Source organism: Lepidochelys olivacea, assembly GCF_965140295.1.
Source record: "Lepidochelys olivacea isolate rLepOli2 genome assembly, chromosome: 2".
In the NCBI taxonomy this organism is placed as follows: Eukaryota; Metazoa; Chordata; order Testudines; family Cheloniidae; genus Lepidochelys; species Lepidochelys olivacea.
Window position 1 is genome coordinate 27,054,746 of NC_140412.1, and position 17,687 is coordinate 27,072,432.

Consider the following 17,687-nt stretch of genomic DNA (forward strand, 5'->3'; position numbering starts at 1 on the left):
CTTACTGTTGGTCACCTAAGGGCAGGGCAGTAGAGTTCAAACCGATGACCAGAGAGGCAAGAACAGGCATTGTGGGACACCTCCCGGAGGCCAGCTGGAATGCTGTAATCGACCAGGGTGTCTACATTGGCACAGCGGCGCTATAGACTTGACACAGAAAGCTGTACACCTTTCATCGGGGTGGTTTTTTTTTAGTGTGCAGTTTCTGCGCACTAAGTGGTTTGGTAATGTGTACACCTCGGGAGTTACACTGCAGAAAGCTGTTTACTGTGCAGAAACTTGCCAGTGTAGACAAGGCCTTAGTTAAAGACGAGAACCTCATTAGATAATCCAGGGAGGAGTCAGAGAAAGTAGGATGAGAACGAAGGCAGTGGAAATGCTCACTCACAGGGATTATGCATGTACCTTGAGGCTTGCAAGGATTTTTGTAAGACTTTCAGAGCCAGGCATTCTTAATCTCTGGAGTTTTTTTCTCTTTTTCTGTAAGATTTTTATCTGATTTCTGGAGGTTTAGAAGAGCTTTTATTGTGTGTAATAAAAGCCTGAGTATCAGTAATAATTCAGTTAAATTGAGGTTAGACGTTTTAGGACTTAATCATCCTGGGAAATCTTATTCCATTTATCCGTCAACACAGTTCTCAAACTTCTTCAGATTATGAGCCACTGAAGATGTTATTTCCTGACCACATCTTTTGACAACCACAGTCCTTCCCTGCAGCAAATACAATACTTGGTTACGTAGAAAAATAACACTGAAACAGTTGGAGACTTGGTGACAAGAGGATTGCAAATTTGCTTTAATGTGATGGGTACAGCTGCTTCTTTGTGCCCTTCCCAAAATTTTTAACTGTGCTGTTTTATTTCCTATTTTGATGTGAAACTCTCCATTTACTATTAGTAAATCTTCCCTCATTGCCTGCAGTCACCTTTAACCTTATTTCTGGGTCAGTATGCAGTTTAGTTCTGTTCTTTGTATTTTTTGTATTATCATAGAGATGGGGCCCCTGTTGTGGACCAGGAGGACCCCATTGTCCACCTATTAAATCCTGATCAAATTTGGGGACATCACCAGGATTGAAAGTTAACCAAAGAAACAAAAGCATGAAGGAGCTATACAGGATGCAGTGAGATGGGTTTGGTTTTGTGTGCTGCTTGCTAATTTATTCCAAAGCGATGGATGCTTCCGACTTACTTTATTTCCTTAACGTTCAGTTTTAATAAATAAAATTATTTGCTGTAATCGCTAGGCATGCTGACTCAGTGAATACCCTTTTGTTTGCAAATGTAACAGGCCTTCTCTTCATTACCAGTAAGCAAAAATAACAAACTACACCTCCATGCAACTCTATACTACTAGATATGGTAGTCAAAATATTGGGCTTAAAGCTAGGAATTCCCTGAATTCTGATCTTGGCTCTGATGCTGTCTCCCTCTATGGTGTTGGACAGTTTCCCCATGCATAACATTGGAATACTTAGCAGCATCATACTGCGGGAACTGATTGTAAAGCTTTTTGAACAGCATATGCTATATTAAGTATTACTTTTGTGATATGTCTTGAAATAGTACAAAGTACAATGAACAAATCGCTGTTTAGATTTAGTTGAAAGGATTGGTTTTGCAAACTACTTCACATTAATTAATATTGCCTCTGGCAGTATAAAGATAATTTGAGATGCTGTGCTTTACTGCTTATCCTAAAATTGATGTAAAAGGTGTGTATCATAGGAAAAACTCTAGCAAGATTGGCTTACACTGAGGTTTTTTCTCCTGTGAAAGTACAGTTTTTTGTTTTTTATAAACAAGATATACCTGTTGCAATCCAGTAAATATATTTTCAGGTGAAGATGGCACTTCGAACCTCAGGACATCTGTTATTGGGAGTTGTTAGAATCTACCACAGGAAAGCTAAATACCTTCTTGCGGACTGTAATGAAGCCTTCATTAAGATCAAGATGGCTTTTCGTCCAGGTACTTGTCCATATATCTTAAACACTTTCTCCCACAAGTTAAGTTACAATATGTAGTAAGACTTAAGCACGTATGCCGTTCTACATTCTTATTCCAGTGGGGAATCAGGAGAAGTTTGTGTTCTTTTGCATAGGGAAGTACCATCTTTCAGTTGACTGGCTGAGGTTTGTGCTGACCAAAAAGCCTGCTGAAATTCTGCTTCTTCCCCAGCACTGCTTCAGTTGAGTGTTCTGGACTAAGGTTTCAGCATTCTTGTCAATAAGATCTATTCAGCTGGTGATATGGGGATGTGCTTGTTGTTAAATAGCTACATGTGCAATTGGGAAGCACTGAGCGGGATTTAGAACCAGTGGAGTAGCAAGAGACCATGCAGGCAGGAGGTGAAAAGGGGAAATATAGAAGCAAGTTGTTCAAAGGGATCCTATCTTATAATCCTATTCCTTGTGCCTAAACAATTTTGTCTACGATCGTAAAAGTAATACCTAAGCTACAGTAACTGAAAGAATATTTTTTTTCAGTGTGTGTATTTTGTGTTACAATATTTGATGTATACTCAGTATCACTGTTTTCCTTAGGATAGTCAATTTCTTCTATTATGTGGATGTTTCACACAATAACAAAAATAATTTAAGTAGGAGAACATGATCGTAAAAGCAGAAGAATTGGCAGGGAGACTTGGAGGTTGGGAAGGAGGGAACGAATGTTAATACCTGGAACTGCTTTTAACCCAACTTTAAGTTGAGTAACTTAGTTGATTATTTCTGATTTTAGTGTGGGAATTGTAAAATTTTTTGCCAATTTGAAGTTGTTCAGATGGGACTTAAGTGGAAGCTTCTGGGTGCTCAGTACTTCTGAATCCAATCTACTTACGTGCCGAATTGTGGCCTCTGGGACTTAACTTTAGGAATCCAGGTTTTTTTACAGTGGCATATTTTTTAAAACTGGCACAAAACAGCTTTAACAAGATGTTGAGACTTGAAGCATACAGCATTTTTCTTTGTTTTTTGGATCTCCCTTTCTGATCCAGAGTCTCAAGTATATGGCCATGGTTTTCAGTGGCATTTCACTGCCTGCTTTATTGCATTTAACTTCATCTATAACCTGCGTTTGGAGTGGGATTTTTCAGAATTGTTGAGCATTGGCTTGGTCTTTTTCCACTGAAGTCAGTAAAGACAATGGGAGTCGTACCTAAGGGAGCAGAGAGGCCAACACTAAACGTGTTGGGAGGAGAAAAATCGTATCTTTCGTGTAGATATAGAAACTTACGTCTGAGTGTTCTCCTTTTCAGGTGTTGTTGATTTGCCTGAGGAAAATCGAGAGGCTGCCTACAATGCTATCACTTTACCTGAGGAATTTCATGATTTTGACCAGCCACTGCCTGATCTAGAGTAAGCTTCCTTTCTCTTACTAAAGTAGGCTTGCTTTTCTGGAGTAGCAATTTCAAATCTAAATTTATAATGGCAGATAAGCACCATTTCAAATTGGATACTTCGCCTTTTTTAAAAATGAAATACTTCTTTTTGCCTGGGTTATTCCATAGTGGGAACTCCTGGAATGCAAATTGCTATGCTAATATTTATTTGGTTTACAGTTAAATTTAAAATGTATTGTGTAAATTGAGAAACAAGTCACAATATGTTCCAAGTTATTTGTTTTCCTAACCATTTACCTTCACGCTCTTTGCTTTGCATTATATAAATTTAAACTCTTGCTGAATGTAGTTTGTTATTCCAAAATCGACCTTCGTGCCACAAGAGGCACGGTATATCTGTAGCTTTTCTTTATTCCTAGCTCCCTAGAAGCTGATCACAATTTCTATTGCCTCACTCTAAGTATATCCCGAAGTCATATTTGTTTATGTCGTCACATTTTTTTTAGGTTTGTCTTCATGACTATATTTATACAAGTGCATGATATATTTCTATAGACTGGCTTCATAATAAAACAATAGTCTGTTAAGTAACCTGTAAATTGTTTTAAATTGATGAAATATAATCAAGGAAAGTCTTTTAAAACTGTGTGTTCTTTTTATTTAAGCGATATTGATGTGGCTCAACAATTCAGTTTGAACCAGAGTAGAGTGGAAGAAATTACAATGAGAGAAGAAGTGGGCAACATCAGTATTCTTCAGGATAATGACTTTGGTAAAATGCTTTTATATTTTTAATATATGTACTAAGTTAGGTTTTGCTAGCTCTTGGACTGAAATGAAAGTTTCACAAATCATGTGGAAATACTACAAAGTGCGTTAATTAGCTCTGAGAATTTTACATGAAATATCACTAAATGTGTTAGATGCTCTTACAAGAGTGAATACCCTCATTATAGGATGAGTTTTCCAAAAATCTGTCATCTAATAGCCAAAAAAATTGTTGCTGCTTGTAAAGAAGCAACAATAACCATTTGTCAGGTAGATTAATGCTTAAGTGAATGTGTGAAATGTTAATTTTCTCTTTAAACGTGGCAGTCTAAATTCATTAGCCAGCAGCTCAGCTCTTTTCTTACTATTTGATCCCTTATAACTTTCTCTTAGTGACAAAGCAATTGCAATGATGAAAGTGGTATTCTGAGATTTATTGTTTCAATATCTCTTGGTGTGTAGTTGTACAAAGAGTGCTTTGAACTGATAAAAATGTGTATGAATATGCTAAAATTTAAGTTTTCTGTGCACCATGCTTGTTTAATATTATCCATAAAATAGGAATCTGTTAATCAGTAGACTACACACGGGATTAATAGACCTCTCTGGTATTAATCTGTTTTTGGGTGTGCATTAAACACAAACTTCGTGCATAGGAAGCTTTCTTGGAATAGATACAATGGACTCTAAAATTAATATTTTAAATGTTTTGGTGCAGTACTGAAGCCATTCTCAATAAGTATGCTTAGGATATATTTTCTACATAAGAAAGATAACTGTTCAGGTGGAGGACAAGGGAGGAAGTTGTTTTGAACAAACGTATGAAATTAAAACAGCACTGAAGAAAGTGCCTTCAATGTGTCCACCATTAATTCTACATTTAAAAGAGTAATTAATCGATAAATTGTAAGAGTTGAAAACTATAGAAACATAATTGCATTTTTGTGAACAGAAATAACTGTAAAACTTACTGAGAAATTAGTTATAGAACTAAATTAATAATTCTTTTTTCTAGTGGGTCATTTTTTCATAGATTAAGTGAAGCGATTAATGTTCTGCTTGTTGATTTGCTTAAACCTAAATTCTTTATCTGTTTGGCTAAAATTATATTCTTACAGGTGATTTTGGAATGGATGATCGTGAGATGATGAGAGAAGGCAGTGCATTTGAGGATGACATGCTAGTGAGTACCAGTGCTTCCAATCTTTTACTGGAGCCTGAACAGAGCACCAGTCATCTTAATGAGAAAGCTAACCACCTAGAATATGAAGACCAATACAAGGATGACAATTTTGGAGAAGGAAATGATGGAGGAATATTGGGTATGTTTGAGAAATTAGTGTAGCAATTGGGTTTTGTTAACTGTGCCTTATCTTCTGTCTAAATTGTAAGCTCTCTGGGGCAGGGGCCATGTTTTGTTGTTTGTACAGTACCTAATAATAATTACCCCAGTAAACATTTTCCTGTAAACTCAAACTGCATACTTTAAAATAAATCACTTTCCAAATTCAAGACACTCCACTGTACGTGTGAGACTTGGAAGAGAAACTAGTATGTGAATCTTCTGGCTCATTTTAACCCCTCTGACTTCTTTGGGAGGGATTGAATTTATACAATGAGACGGTTAAATGTTGGATCCTTTTTTTCCCCTGAACTTTAAAAACCCTGTGGAATTCTTGCATGATGGACTTAATGTTTGCATGTTACACTTAAGCTTTGCATGCAATTGAGAAGTCAGAACATACCAGCATACTAAGAAAACAGACACAAGTGTGACAGCTAACTTGACTTAATATTGTTTTGCTGGAGTTCACCTAAAAAACTCTACATTTTTTTCTTTTGAAGGAGTATGACTGCTACAAAAAAAATTCAGATAGTTTGTGTATCTTTAGTATTTTAGTTTCTTGTGCTATTATAAGTATACAACATTTTGATTACGTGTTTTTTTTTTGGTTTTTTTTGTTGGTTTATGCACAATACCAAAACTGATTCTTTTGTCACTATTTCAGATGACAAACTTCTTAGTAATAATGATGGAGGCATCTTTGATGACCCACCTGCTCTCTCAGAAGGTGGGGTAATGATGCCAGAACAGCCTCCCCATGATGATATGGATGATGATGATAACGTATCAAGTGAGTATTTAATCTAGGACTAGGTTTCATTTCTTTTAAACTATGACTAGGAATTCTTTAGTTTCCTAATAAAACTTGTTGTGGACTGAAGTTTATAAAAGCTTGTGTTGAACCTGTTGATGTACTGTGGTGTTTTCTTTGTGTTCCAACTTAGTCCAAGATGTTCAACTTTTGTTTTGTTTGGTAGTGGGTGGACCAGATAGTCCAGACTCAGTAGATCCAGTTGAACCGTTACCAACTATGACTGATCAAACAACACTGGTTCCAAATGAAGAAGAAGCTTTTGCTTTGGAGCCTATTGACATCACTGGTGAGTAAGCCATTTGAGAACACTTTAATTGAAATATTTGAGACCTTTTGATCTAGGAAAACCTTGAGTTAATGGAATAGAAATGAATCTCTTGGCATTATTGCTAACTCGGTTTAGTGGTATGTGTCCCATTTTCTTTTCAGAACATGGAATTTTGTGTTGCTTTCCCAATAAATTCACTTCCAGCTTTCTTAGAGCATATACAGTGCAGTCACACATACTGAAATATCGGCCATGCTTAGTCCCTTGCTAAGGCAGAACCTCAAGTTTTTTGTCCAGTTATCTAATAACTGTTGCGTGTTAAATCAGACATGTTCTTACTGAAACAAATTAAAATCTGCATACTAAAAATATATTTAGGACATAGCTGTCTGCAGCATATAAGAAGCAACTCGTGGTGACATGAAGGAAAATAAATAGTCTCATTTTAGTTCAGTTATTACTAAAATACTGTTTCTCTAGTCAAAATGGATGGTAGCATGGTTGAGTCACTAGCAAAATGATTGGTACTGTATTTACTTGTTTACAATACATGTAACATTAAAAGCTAATATCAGTTCACATCTTAAAAGCACTGTACAAATATTTAGTGCTGCCACCAAATAGTAAAATTTCTTAAATTTAGGGAATTCTTAGGCAGTATATTTACTTGGAGCCTGTAGGATTTTTACTGTAACGTAGTATCAAGTCTCAGTTTCCCCCTCTCTTGTCTTCAACAGTCAAGGAAACCAAAGCAAAGAGGAAGAGAAAGCTGATTGTAGACAGCGTGAAAGAGCTGGATAGCAAGACTATTAGAGCCCAATTAAGTGACTACTCTGATATTGTCACTACTTTGGACTTAGCACCTCCCACTAAGAAATTGATGATGTGGAAAGAGACAGGGGGAGTTGAAAAACTTTTCTCTCTGCCTGCTCAGCCTTTGTGGAACAACAGACTATTGAAGGTAACACAGATTTCTGAAGGTTTATTTTTAAATGAATTATATTAAGGACTGATCATGTGGTTGAGGCTGAAAGCTTATGTAGCAAGCAGAAATGTGCATTAGCAGCATCTGGTAAATAGTACATTTTTGAAAACTTCCTACAACTGAAAACAAACTTCTGGAGTCTGCATGTAGTTCAGTCACTGATAGATAGGCTTGGAAGGATTAGCTTTTTAACAGTAAATGTCGATCAGTGGTGGTTTTTCACCCCACACACACCAAGGAAAAAATATTTTCATCTGATTTGAAATTTACAGGTCATGAAAGTAAGAAAAATGTGTGACAACTTACTTTGATTTAAGGCTATTTACTTTGTTTTGACATATGTTGACAATTTGATTTAACTTGAATCTTTACCTTTTTGACTCTCAACATCTACTTTCATTAAATAGTTATTGTCTGATCCCTATAATTTTGCACAACTATGAAAAGTGTAAATCGATAAAATTTTTAAAATGCTTAAAAAGAAACATCTGTCTTAGTCGAAGCTATTAAAAAAAAAAAATTGGATTCAGCCAAGCCTACTGATATGTAACAATTCTTAAACATTCAGAGAAAGAAGCTTTTTAAAACAAGGGCACATAACGAGAAGTCCATCTCTGAAACAAATAGAATATGAAAAATTATGGGGTAACTGCAGATCAGAGAACTACTAGTCTACAGGAGTGATTTGTTTTTTCTTACAGCTTTTTACTCGCTGTCTTACGCCTCTTGTACCAGAAGACCTCAGAAAGAGGAGGAAAGGTGGAGAAGCTGATAACTTGGATGAGTTCCTTAAAGACTTTGAAAACCCAGAGGTGCCCAGAGAGGAACCGCAGCAGCAGCAGCAGCAACAGCGAGATATTATTGGTTTGTAACTCATTAAATAACATGTTCTACTTCCTTTCAAAGCTTAATTTTCACTTGGACTCGTCCTTTGTATTAAATTACTAGAGGGGAAATATTTACCTAGGTTATAAAGCACAGGGCTTTGTAATTGCTCATTGTATATAGCTTGTTATAGTCAGTAACTCCTTTGTTGGTAGATCTCTTTTCTAAATATAGCAGATTTACATGAGACAGCTGTGTTCAGTGGATTAAATGGGCACTAAGGGCTGGTCTGTGCACACACTTGCACTGATTTAACTAAATTGACTTTTGCATCAATTTAATTAAATCCGTGCAGAAACTGTGTGAGTGTGAAAATAGGGACCTAACTGTTGTAAACTCTGGAGGTGCTGTGAATTGATTGATGTGAGTTTAAAAAGTGACATGATTTATAAACTGCTTTATATACAATGAAATCAAAATACCTATTTATAAAATATATTGAATATTACAAAATATAGATGAACCTATCTTGGAAGAGCCAAGCCGTCTACAGGAATCAATGATGGAAGGCAGCAGAACCAATTTGGATGAATCTGTCATGCCACCCCCACCACCTCAAACAGGCGTAAAGCGCAAGGCTCAGCAAGTGGAACCAGAGCCTGTATTACCTGTGAGTAAGATTACAGTGAAGATGTGAGTTACACAGGAGTGGTGACTATATGCTCTGCAAAGAAAGCCTAGAGCATCCCTTATCTAGAAACAGATAACATTCTGTGGTGGGAAGGAAGTGGTATTAGTCTCTGCTACAAATCCTGAAAGTAATTCTCCCCACCCCCACCCTGCAGAATCATATCAAGGTGGGACGGTGTCCTACAGAATTTGAGTAAAAATAAAACCAGCCCCCACACAGTAAGGTCATTGTAAAAAGGTCTATAAGGGAAAAGCAGTGCTATGCTAAGCCCTTACATTTAAAGGAAAGAGTCCCAATGCATTTGTTAACATGTTTGGAATACCTCTTACAATGAGAGTTGCTTCTATAACCACTCAATATATGATGTAATTTAATGCGAGTTTCACCAAGATATAATTCAATGCAACACACAGTTATAGTATTGTTTGTGGTCCTGTCTATCTTGGTGTAAAGAATTGCTTGTTGACTGTCTGTTTTGGCAAGAAAAACCTCAGTTACCTGTCTTCACCCTTCATTTATAAAATGAGGAACAGTTAGCCACTTGGGTACCTCTGCTTCAGTGTTTAGCAAGCAGTGTATTTCCAGTTCTCCACGATCTGTGGGGAATGGTGTCTTCAGTACCCTATTTGTAAGTCACTTCTGAAAATATTAGCTAGTACCTTCATTCCAATGTCCTCACTCTTGTTCCACAGAGGATGCCACCGTGGTTTTTAATGCATTGAAGAGTCATTTCCCCAGTCAGTTGGTAATGGGGTTTATACAGCAATACATCTGGCTATCTGGAGGTCTTAAAGCTACTATGTCTCACCCAAAGTACATCATATTACTCTATAATAATAATAAAATAATAATAATTACTCTATAATAAGATCAGTTCCCAGGGTGATGTCCTAAACCAACTTCTTGGGAAACAGACTTGTGTTACTAATATTTTATTAGAATTTCTAGGTTTAATGGAATCTAAGGGAAATAAATATGTTGTTGTATTTCTTTGCAAAGAACACAGATTATTTGTAGCAAGTGCCTTGAAAATTAGAAACTTGGATTAAATTCAGTTTTGTGGTATTATAAAGATGCCAAATTGTATATTTAAGATGTTCAGACCTAAAAGTTCCAATAGCTGCAATCTTCAAGTTAACTCCCATGTAACATTACTGTCTCGTGTGTTCTCAAAGCCTCAGCCATTACAACAGTTGGAAATGCCACCTGTAGAAATGCCTCCAGAAGAGCCTCAAAATATCTGCCAACTAATACCAGAGCTGGAACTTTTGCCAGAAAAAGAGAAGGAGAAGGAAAAAGAGAAGGAAGAGGAAGAAGAGGAGGAGGTAGGCATGAGCTCTTAAGGATCAGTCTATAGATTTGACACAGGAAGGACTCGGTGGGGTTCCTGAAGATATATTTTTACTGCCATCTCTTTACTTGTGACATCCCTTAAACTAAGTGTTTCAGCTAAGGAAGCATTTTCTGGTTACGTGGGGAGTGAGACAGATAAAGGGTAGAACTTTGAGATATGGAGAACACTCTTGATTGCATGCTTGACTTGATGAGCTGCTCAACTGATTGGAGAGGTATTGACCATACTTTACATACAGTTAACAGCTATACATGTTACATTTTGAACTGTTATCAGATTTTAAATGTTGATCAATTTTGTAAAAAACAAGTTTTATGAAAAAAGTTTAAGGTCAAATGAAATGTTTTCACAAATCTAAAATTTTTCTCTAGAACTTTAAGCATTCTGTTGAGTTTGAAACATAAACATTACAGAATTATGATCATGAGGCTGACTTAAATGATTTCCACTGCACAAGCTGAGAGAAATTTAAAAGTAAACAGAGTATAAGTGACCAATTAAATTCATTTAAACTGTACATTCTTTGGAACAAAGATAGTAACTTCTTATGTGTTGAAAAGGAGCCCTGATCTTGATGTGGTCTCTTGAGTGTTAACGTAATATGGATTTTAAAAAATAAGGCATGAATGGCCTAGGTGAAGACACTTTGCAGTTTAGATTTTAAACTGACAATGTTGTGTACGTAGCACTGTGGTCATGTAAAAAGCCGCGTGCATACACAAAAGAATAATGTACATATAACTTAGTGCGGTACCATGCAAAGGATCAGACAGGCACCAAAACATAGTTTTCAAAACCCACAACTATCGCATCAGAGTTCTAGAAATAAGGATGTCTCCTTAAGCTTGCAATTCCTGAGTTTGCCAGTTGGCAGTGGCTTTTTTTGCTTAAACACAGTGATGGTGGGACAGTAGGAAAGCCACAAATCAACCTGTAAATTAGTTTTCATACTGCTTTGAACAGTATTAATTGAAGCAAAAGGAAATTAAATATTTGAAGATTACTGAAGCAGATGAGATGAGATTTGGCTTGCAATCTTACCTAGCATTTTCAGTGTTTCAGAAAGTGCTTCTTTTTGGAATGTAGAGCATTTCCTTTAAAAGTTGAGTTTACTCTCCATAAGGAGAGGCAGGATGCTCTTGTAGATGAAGTGCAGGAATGGGCATTGAGAGACATAAGTTCTAGTCTCGGTGCCACAGATTTCCTCTGTAGCTTTGAGCAAATCACTTTTCTGTGCCTGTTTCATGGGACTCGAAGAATCCGAACATCTGCATGACAGTTCTGCAGCCAAAGCCCACATCACTGGACACAGGTCTGCCTCAGGTGTTTTAATTGCTGTGTAAACGTACCTTTAACATACAATTATAAGGACAGGCAAGTAGCCTTTTGTCAATTACTTTTAGTCCCACCAGGATATCCAGTTTCCTTTTTGTTGCCATTCTTCTTCATCCCTTGTAAGTCAGGCCATCTTGACCTTCCAGCTAATTCTTGATTGGCTTGAGGAGAAGAGTGCTGAAAACAGATCTAGAAGCATAGATTTCATTTCACAATTTAAGTGTGTGAATATTAACCTAAGCCTACAAGTGTTCTTTAAGTGTGAATTTATTGTTGGTTGCAGGAAGAAGATGGTACCGGGGGTGATCAGGATCAAGAAGAAAGAAGATGGAATAAGAGAACTCAGCAGATGCTTCATGGCCTTCAGGTACATATAGCACTTGTCTTTACAATTACTTCTTGAACCAGTTTAGTGTGTTTTGACCAATGAAGAGGTCATCTAAAAGCTAGGCTGACAGTGGACACCACATACCTGACTGATACTTTAAAGGTTTGATTTTTGAAATGAGCATGGAAAAAGTGTAGGTTGTGATTAGGTAAATCATTGAAAGCACTCTCTAAAAGTAAACCTCTGTATTCATACATTGTGCAATAGAGGGACAGTTGAGCCAGATACTTGTAGAACTCTAATGACAGGTCCTACTTTTGGGTCTGTACTTTGGCTTGCAGCAAAGGCAGGAACTCCAAAAACTCAAATTCCTAATTGTTTTCCAAGTAACACATACCAGCTCCTGCAGTGAAATCTAGGCACCTCACCAGCTCCTGCAATGGAACCTAGGCACCTCCAGTTCTTTCAGCTGCCTGCAGACTGCATTTGGAACTCCTAACCTTCATTAGCAGATATCTCAAGTTATGGAACCACTCTTGACCACTTCCACAAAGAGAAGCAGTACTCGGTAAAATTGGCCAAGAACCATATGAACGCAGCTCAGCATTGGGTGTGAATGGTCTTTCCAATCATATGTACTAGAAACAGCTGTACTTCCTACCATTATCACATACTTCAGACACACACATGGCTGAGATCCTGACCTTCATCCTGCTGTTGAGCAGGAGCTTGAGCAACTGTCTGAGGGAACCTTTCGAAGAACTTGTATCCCTGAAGTTGGTCTTAATTTAGAGAGTCACGTCACTGTATACTATATCAGTTTGCAGACCAACAAAATCATTCCTACTGTCTCAGGAAACCCTACAAGTGTAGGATAAAGCCATATCTCCAGGTGTTGTGTTATAGTTGACAGTTAATTTGTATGAGTTCTAGCTGAATCTGGAGCACATGGATCAGATTGATGTTGAGTAGGACTAAGAGTTCTGTTCCTGTCTGTGAACAGCAAAATACTGGTTCCATACAAGGCACCATGAAAAGACTCTGCTGAAGAGTCTCGTAAAAGCTATGGAAGAAATTCACATATGACTTTGCTACTTTCTCATAGGAAAATCTCGCTGAGCAAGTTCATGAGAAGCATACATTCTCAGTCCTGCTTGAAATAAATAGGATCCCCAACATTGTTGGGGGAGGTCAGCAGATAAGTTTGAACTGAATTCCAGGAATCCAATCACCTTGCTACATCTCAGTCTAGAAGCCATCTCTTTGTAGGCATAATTCTTGAAGAAATATTTTTTCTGATCAGTTGTCTGAACCCCAGCTGCTTTTGGTACTAGTTTGTGTTAATGAGCACTAGTTTGCATTTGGGCATAAAAGTGCACAAATTTGAGCAGAAAATTGTTGTGATCTGGTGCAAAAAAGGCCCCCCACACACATTACTTGATCTCCTTGACCTGTCAATCTGGATTCCTTTTTCCCTCAATTCATGTGACAGCTCTTTAATTTCTACAGACACTGAAGATAACCCACTTTCTCAATATCTGGTTTAGGGAGAGGGGACTGGAGCATTTATAATACCCCATTTAAAAGCCTGCCTGTCCTGTGCAATAGTAATGTGGCTTTAGCTGCTGATAAAAGCTCCTTTTAGTGTCACATTGAACATATGAGCTCACTTCATACATGGAAGTTGTAGTTGAAATCACTGATTTCTCATTCTGCAAATTGAACGTCAGTGATCTGTCCTGACTAAATTCTTCACAGATGAAGCTGGTGCTCAGAAGCATCCCAACTTCTTTCTGAATACAGTGTCAGAGTTCCACCTTAGGCCTTATCTGTTATAAGTTGAATAAGTTTAACTGAAGGAATAAAATTAATTTAGTTAAACTCCTGCAAACCCCTTTGTGGATATTTGTGTTTTGGTTTGACTATCCATGGATCTTTTCCCAACCAATAGACTTTGAAAGACAGACCGTTCTCTACACTTACATCTACTGACTGTAATTTATGTTCAGCTAGAAGCTGTCACTTTGGTCTGTCATTACAAAAGCATTGTTGGCTAGGAGAATCTCAATTCTCCGGAACCCTAGCAATTTTGAAAAAAGGAGTGATTTGGGATGCTCTCACCTGAAAGGTGTCTGATGTTAGGGGCTTATTCCTTCACCCACTTACTTCCCTGGTGCTTCTCACATGAACAGAGAGCAACAATACCTGAAGTCCAAAGGTGCAAACAATTCGATGTTTATTGGGGTGAACTTCCAACAAGCATGATTCCAGTTTCCTTCCTTAGTGTCCCCCTTCCCAGCTCTGACACCACAGAGCCTTATCTGTGTCCCTGTTCCCATTCCCCCCCTTAGCAAAACATGATTCCAGTTATATCCCACCACCTTAATTAGTTTACACCCAGCAAAATTAATTATACAGCAGACAGAAACAATCACAGAACCAGACAGATTATACAGACAAACAGGGAAATGGGGACTACAGTGATAGAACAACACAGAAATGAGGATTTCACAACTACGTCTATAAAGACATAAGTGTTTCCCAGTTGTGTCTATTGATAAGTGAGTTCTTGCCAGGCAGGATGCTATCAAACTAAGTTTCCTTTTACATTTTCTAGGCACTTCCCTTTCTCTGGAGGTGATGGGCATTATCAGGACACGATTGTATTCCTAACAGTGCAATAGCACCTTCTTTCAGTGACACTAGTTTGGAATATAAAGATGTGACCATTCGCTTCCCAGCTTAAGGCTGCCTCTGCTGCTTAGCCAGAGGCCTTAGCCTAAGAACAGGGCTTCAGACTGTCACAGTAAGAGAAGGCCCTTACACTGGCAGACAGTGATTTTAATTCTTTCTTTTATACCTCTATAACTAGCTAAGTGATAAGAATACACCTAAATTCTTAGAGTATAGGCCTTTACAGACAGGCCTGAATATCTATATCCTAACATCTGATTTTTCAAAAGTACCCACTGTTGGAAAATCAAGCCCCCTTTAAAAAAAAATCTCAAATTGAGCATTCAAAAATACAGGCACCCATAATCTCTAGTCATTTTTGGAAATCTTGTCCTTTACTTGATTACTGTAATGTGTGTCTTCTCCAAAATACTTACCCAATCACAGGCAAGCATACGGCTTTAGGTGGTTTGGGATCTACCAAGGGATTGAAATTACTTGATCTCACGTGTATTGTTTATATCTGTCTCTAGTTGTTGTTTCTGGGAGAACAAGTGGCGTATCTATCACAGGTGTGCTCCCAGCTCAAATGGGGATTACTTTGACAGCCAGTGTATCTTGAGTTGGGGGAGAGGTAATAGTCACCTGCGCCAGCAGCTGTGGATGACATTAAGTGGAACCTCAAATCCTGAATACAGTTGCCCCTCCCTGTTGATTAAAACATCCTGCACCCATTAGTGGTGATTGCCTTGGCTCCAAACCCACAGCTGCCAAAATACTTGACTTTTGTACTTACAGTGTTGATCATAATTGGGTATGTAGAATTTTGGGGGGGCTTATTTATGGTATCAACCAACTTTTATGTGTGTGCGTGTGTGTGTTTTTTTCCAGAGGGCTCTTGCTAAGACTGGAGCAGAATCTATCAGTTTGCTTGAGCTGTGCAGAAACACAAACAGAAAACAAGCGGCAGCAAAATTCTACAGTTTCTTGGTACTCAAAAAGCAGCAAGCTATCGAGCTGACACAAGAAGAGCCATACAGCGACATCATTGCAACACCTGGTCCCAGATTCCATATTATTTGAATGGTTAGATACATCATGGCTAGTGTTAATTTCACTAGTGCATATGTATTGCCCCATGTGTAGGGCCCACAAGACCATTGAAGAAAATTTAGATTTTAATTGTCTGTACAAAGTCCTTGGTTTTCTTTTGGTTTTGGTTCTTGTATTTTAAATTTACCACTTTCATTTTTAGTGACACTGCTGGGGTGGATGGCTTGAGTTCCAACTGCAAAAACAAGACAAGCAATTCAAGGACCCAGATAAAGATTGTTTTATTCAGAGCAGTTGTGTGCAATATTGGTGCATGTAATGTTGAGTGACAATGAAAATGTCTTACTATAATTGGATTAGCTTAACTCAGTGATGATATTTTTAATCTACACAAGTAAACCTGAAAGGCCAACCTATTGTCTGATTAAAAACTTTGCCAAACTTTTCTAATATGTTCTGTCTGCTTCTCATAGTAATGAATTTTTCCTTCCCTAGATTTCTGTGTCTGTTTTCTTCCTGGGTACCATGGGTCTCTTGCAGCTGCCATTGTGAATGGTAGTGCCCGGCATGTGAACTTTGCTTTGTCATTTTTGCAGTAGGATTTTGTAGCCCTTGATGCTAAAGGAAAATAGATTTCTATGGAAAGCACTTCCTATAACTGATCCTACTTGTGCAGGAGGACAGAGCATGTGTAAAACATCTTAGATAAAACATTCCTTTTCATTTATCACCTCATTGCAGTCCACTACTGATGATGGCTAGCTACTGTTAATAGACAGCAAATAAAAATTCTAGTAATTTCAGCAAATAAAGCTTAAAATATCAATATGCTTTAGGTTTGATAGAGCTGTACATAAACCCCAAACTTTTTTAAAGAACAGACTTCTGGATTGTATATTTTCTGACATTAAGCAGGCCAATGAAGATGAGCTTAAGAGAAGTTGAACAGATTGCATTTGTAAAATATTGAATTAAATCAAGACACAACCTGTACTGAAAGGACAGCAAACTAAATATATAGTACAAGCAGACATAGTTACACTTAAAGCAAATGTTGCTGTGTAAAGTGTATTAATGGCTCTTCAGATATATTTATAGTTTTAGTATCTATTTTCCAATAATGCACACTCCTTTGTTCAGAACATTTTAACAGCTTTGCAAAATAAGTCCTATTGGTTTTACTATAAAGAATAAAAGCTTTACTGTTAGGACCAGATAGTATCAGAAATTATGTGAATATGTTGATTATGGAAACGTCTTAACTTTTTTAGGGCAAAATTATTCACACTGAAAGTTCTGGTTTTAATGTTGGCACTTTTGTGAAATGATTCTCTTTTGGGACTCTGAAATTTCAGTGTATACTCAAGTGTAAAATTATGTGAATGTTTTAAAAATTTGAGACTACATAATGACCGTGTTTTAATAATTGTTGAAAAAGTTAATTGTATAAAATAGTTACTGCAGCTTTATTTTCAACATAATGTGCCTGTAAAACCATGATTTTCCCCTTTGTAAAAAGACATTGTAGATAACTTGAGTGTTTAATTATAGAAAGGTCATTTAGTTTCTTGTTACACATTTTGTTAGTCTGTTTTTTGTTGCTTTTCAAGGTTGATATTCTTGAAAATAGGTGATGCTGTATGTATAACTTTTCTAATAAAAATTGTTATAAGCTGTTTCTTGTTTGAATACCTTTCAGTGACATGTTGCTTATTTTGGTATTAGGAGGAGACGTTAGTTCTTTAAAAAGGTTCTTAAAAACTCCCTCAAACATGTAAATACTTTTTGCCATTAGGAAGGAACACTTTAGATTGTGTTAATGATGCTGTATTACTCTCTCATTTAAGTGCTCATGCTAAGAATGGCTGCCTGTGTATAGTCCAGAATTAGGAAATTAAACAAGGA

At 37.2% G+C, this 17,687-nt stretch overlaps 1 protein-coding gene across 1 annotated transcript in view; it reads left to right on the plus strand.

Annotated features, from left to right (window-relative positions):
* The window catches only part of RAD21 (RAD21 cohesin complex component), a 40,811-nt gene extending 23,353 nt beyond the window's left edge, over window positions 1-17,458 (plus strand). The window contains exons 3-14 of the mRNA XM_084619774.1: window positions 1,842-1,971; window positions 3,260-3,359; window positions 4,009-4,115; window positions 5,230-5,433; window positions 6,121-6,246; window positions 6,434-6,556; window positions 7,276-7,499; window positions 8,225-8,387; window positions 8,867-9,018; window positions 10,215-10,364; window positions 12,012-12,095; window positions 15,621-17,458. Coding sequence (XP_084475900.1) covers window positions 1,842-1,971; window positions 3,260-3,359; window positions 4,009-4,115; window positions 5,230-5,433; window positions 6,121-6,246; window positions 6,434-6,556; window positions 7,276-7,499; window positions 8,225-8,387; window positions 8,867-9,018; window positions 10,215-10,364; window positions 12,012-12,095; window positions 15,621-15,812 — 1,755 coding nt within the window. The 3' untranslated portion in view covers window positions 15,813-17,458. The remainder of the gene's footprint in view (window positions 1-1,841; window positions 1,972-3,259; window positions 3,360-4,008; window positions 4,116-5,229; window positions 5,434-6,120; window positions 6,247-6,433; window positions 6,557-7,275; window positions 7,500-8,224; window positions 8,388-8,866; window positions 9,019-10,214; window positions 10,365-12,011; window positions 12,096-15,620) is intronic.
* Window positions 17,459-17,687: the final 229 nt, after the last annotated feature.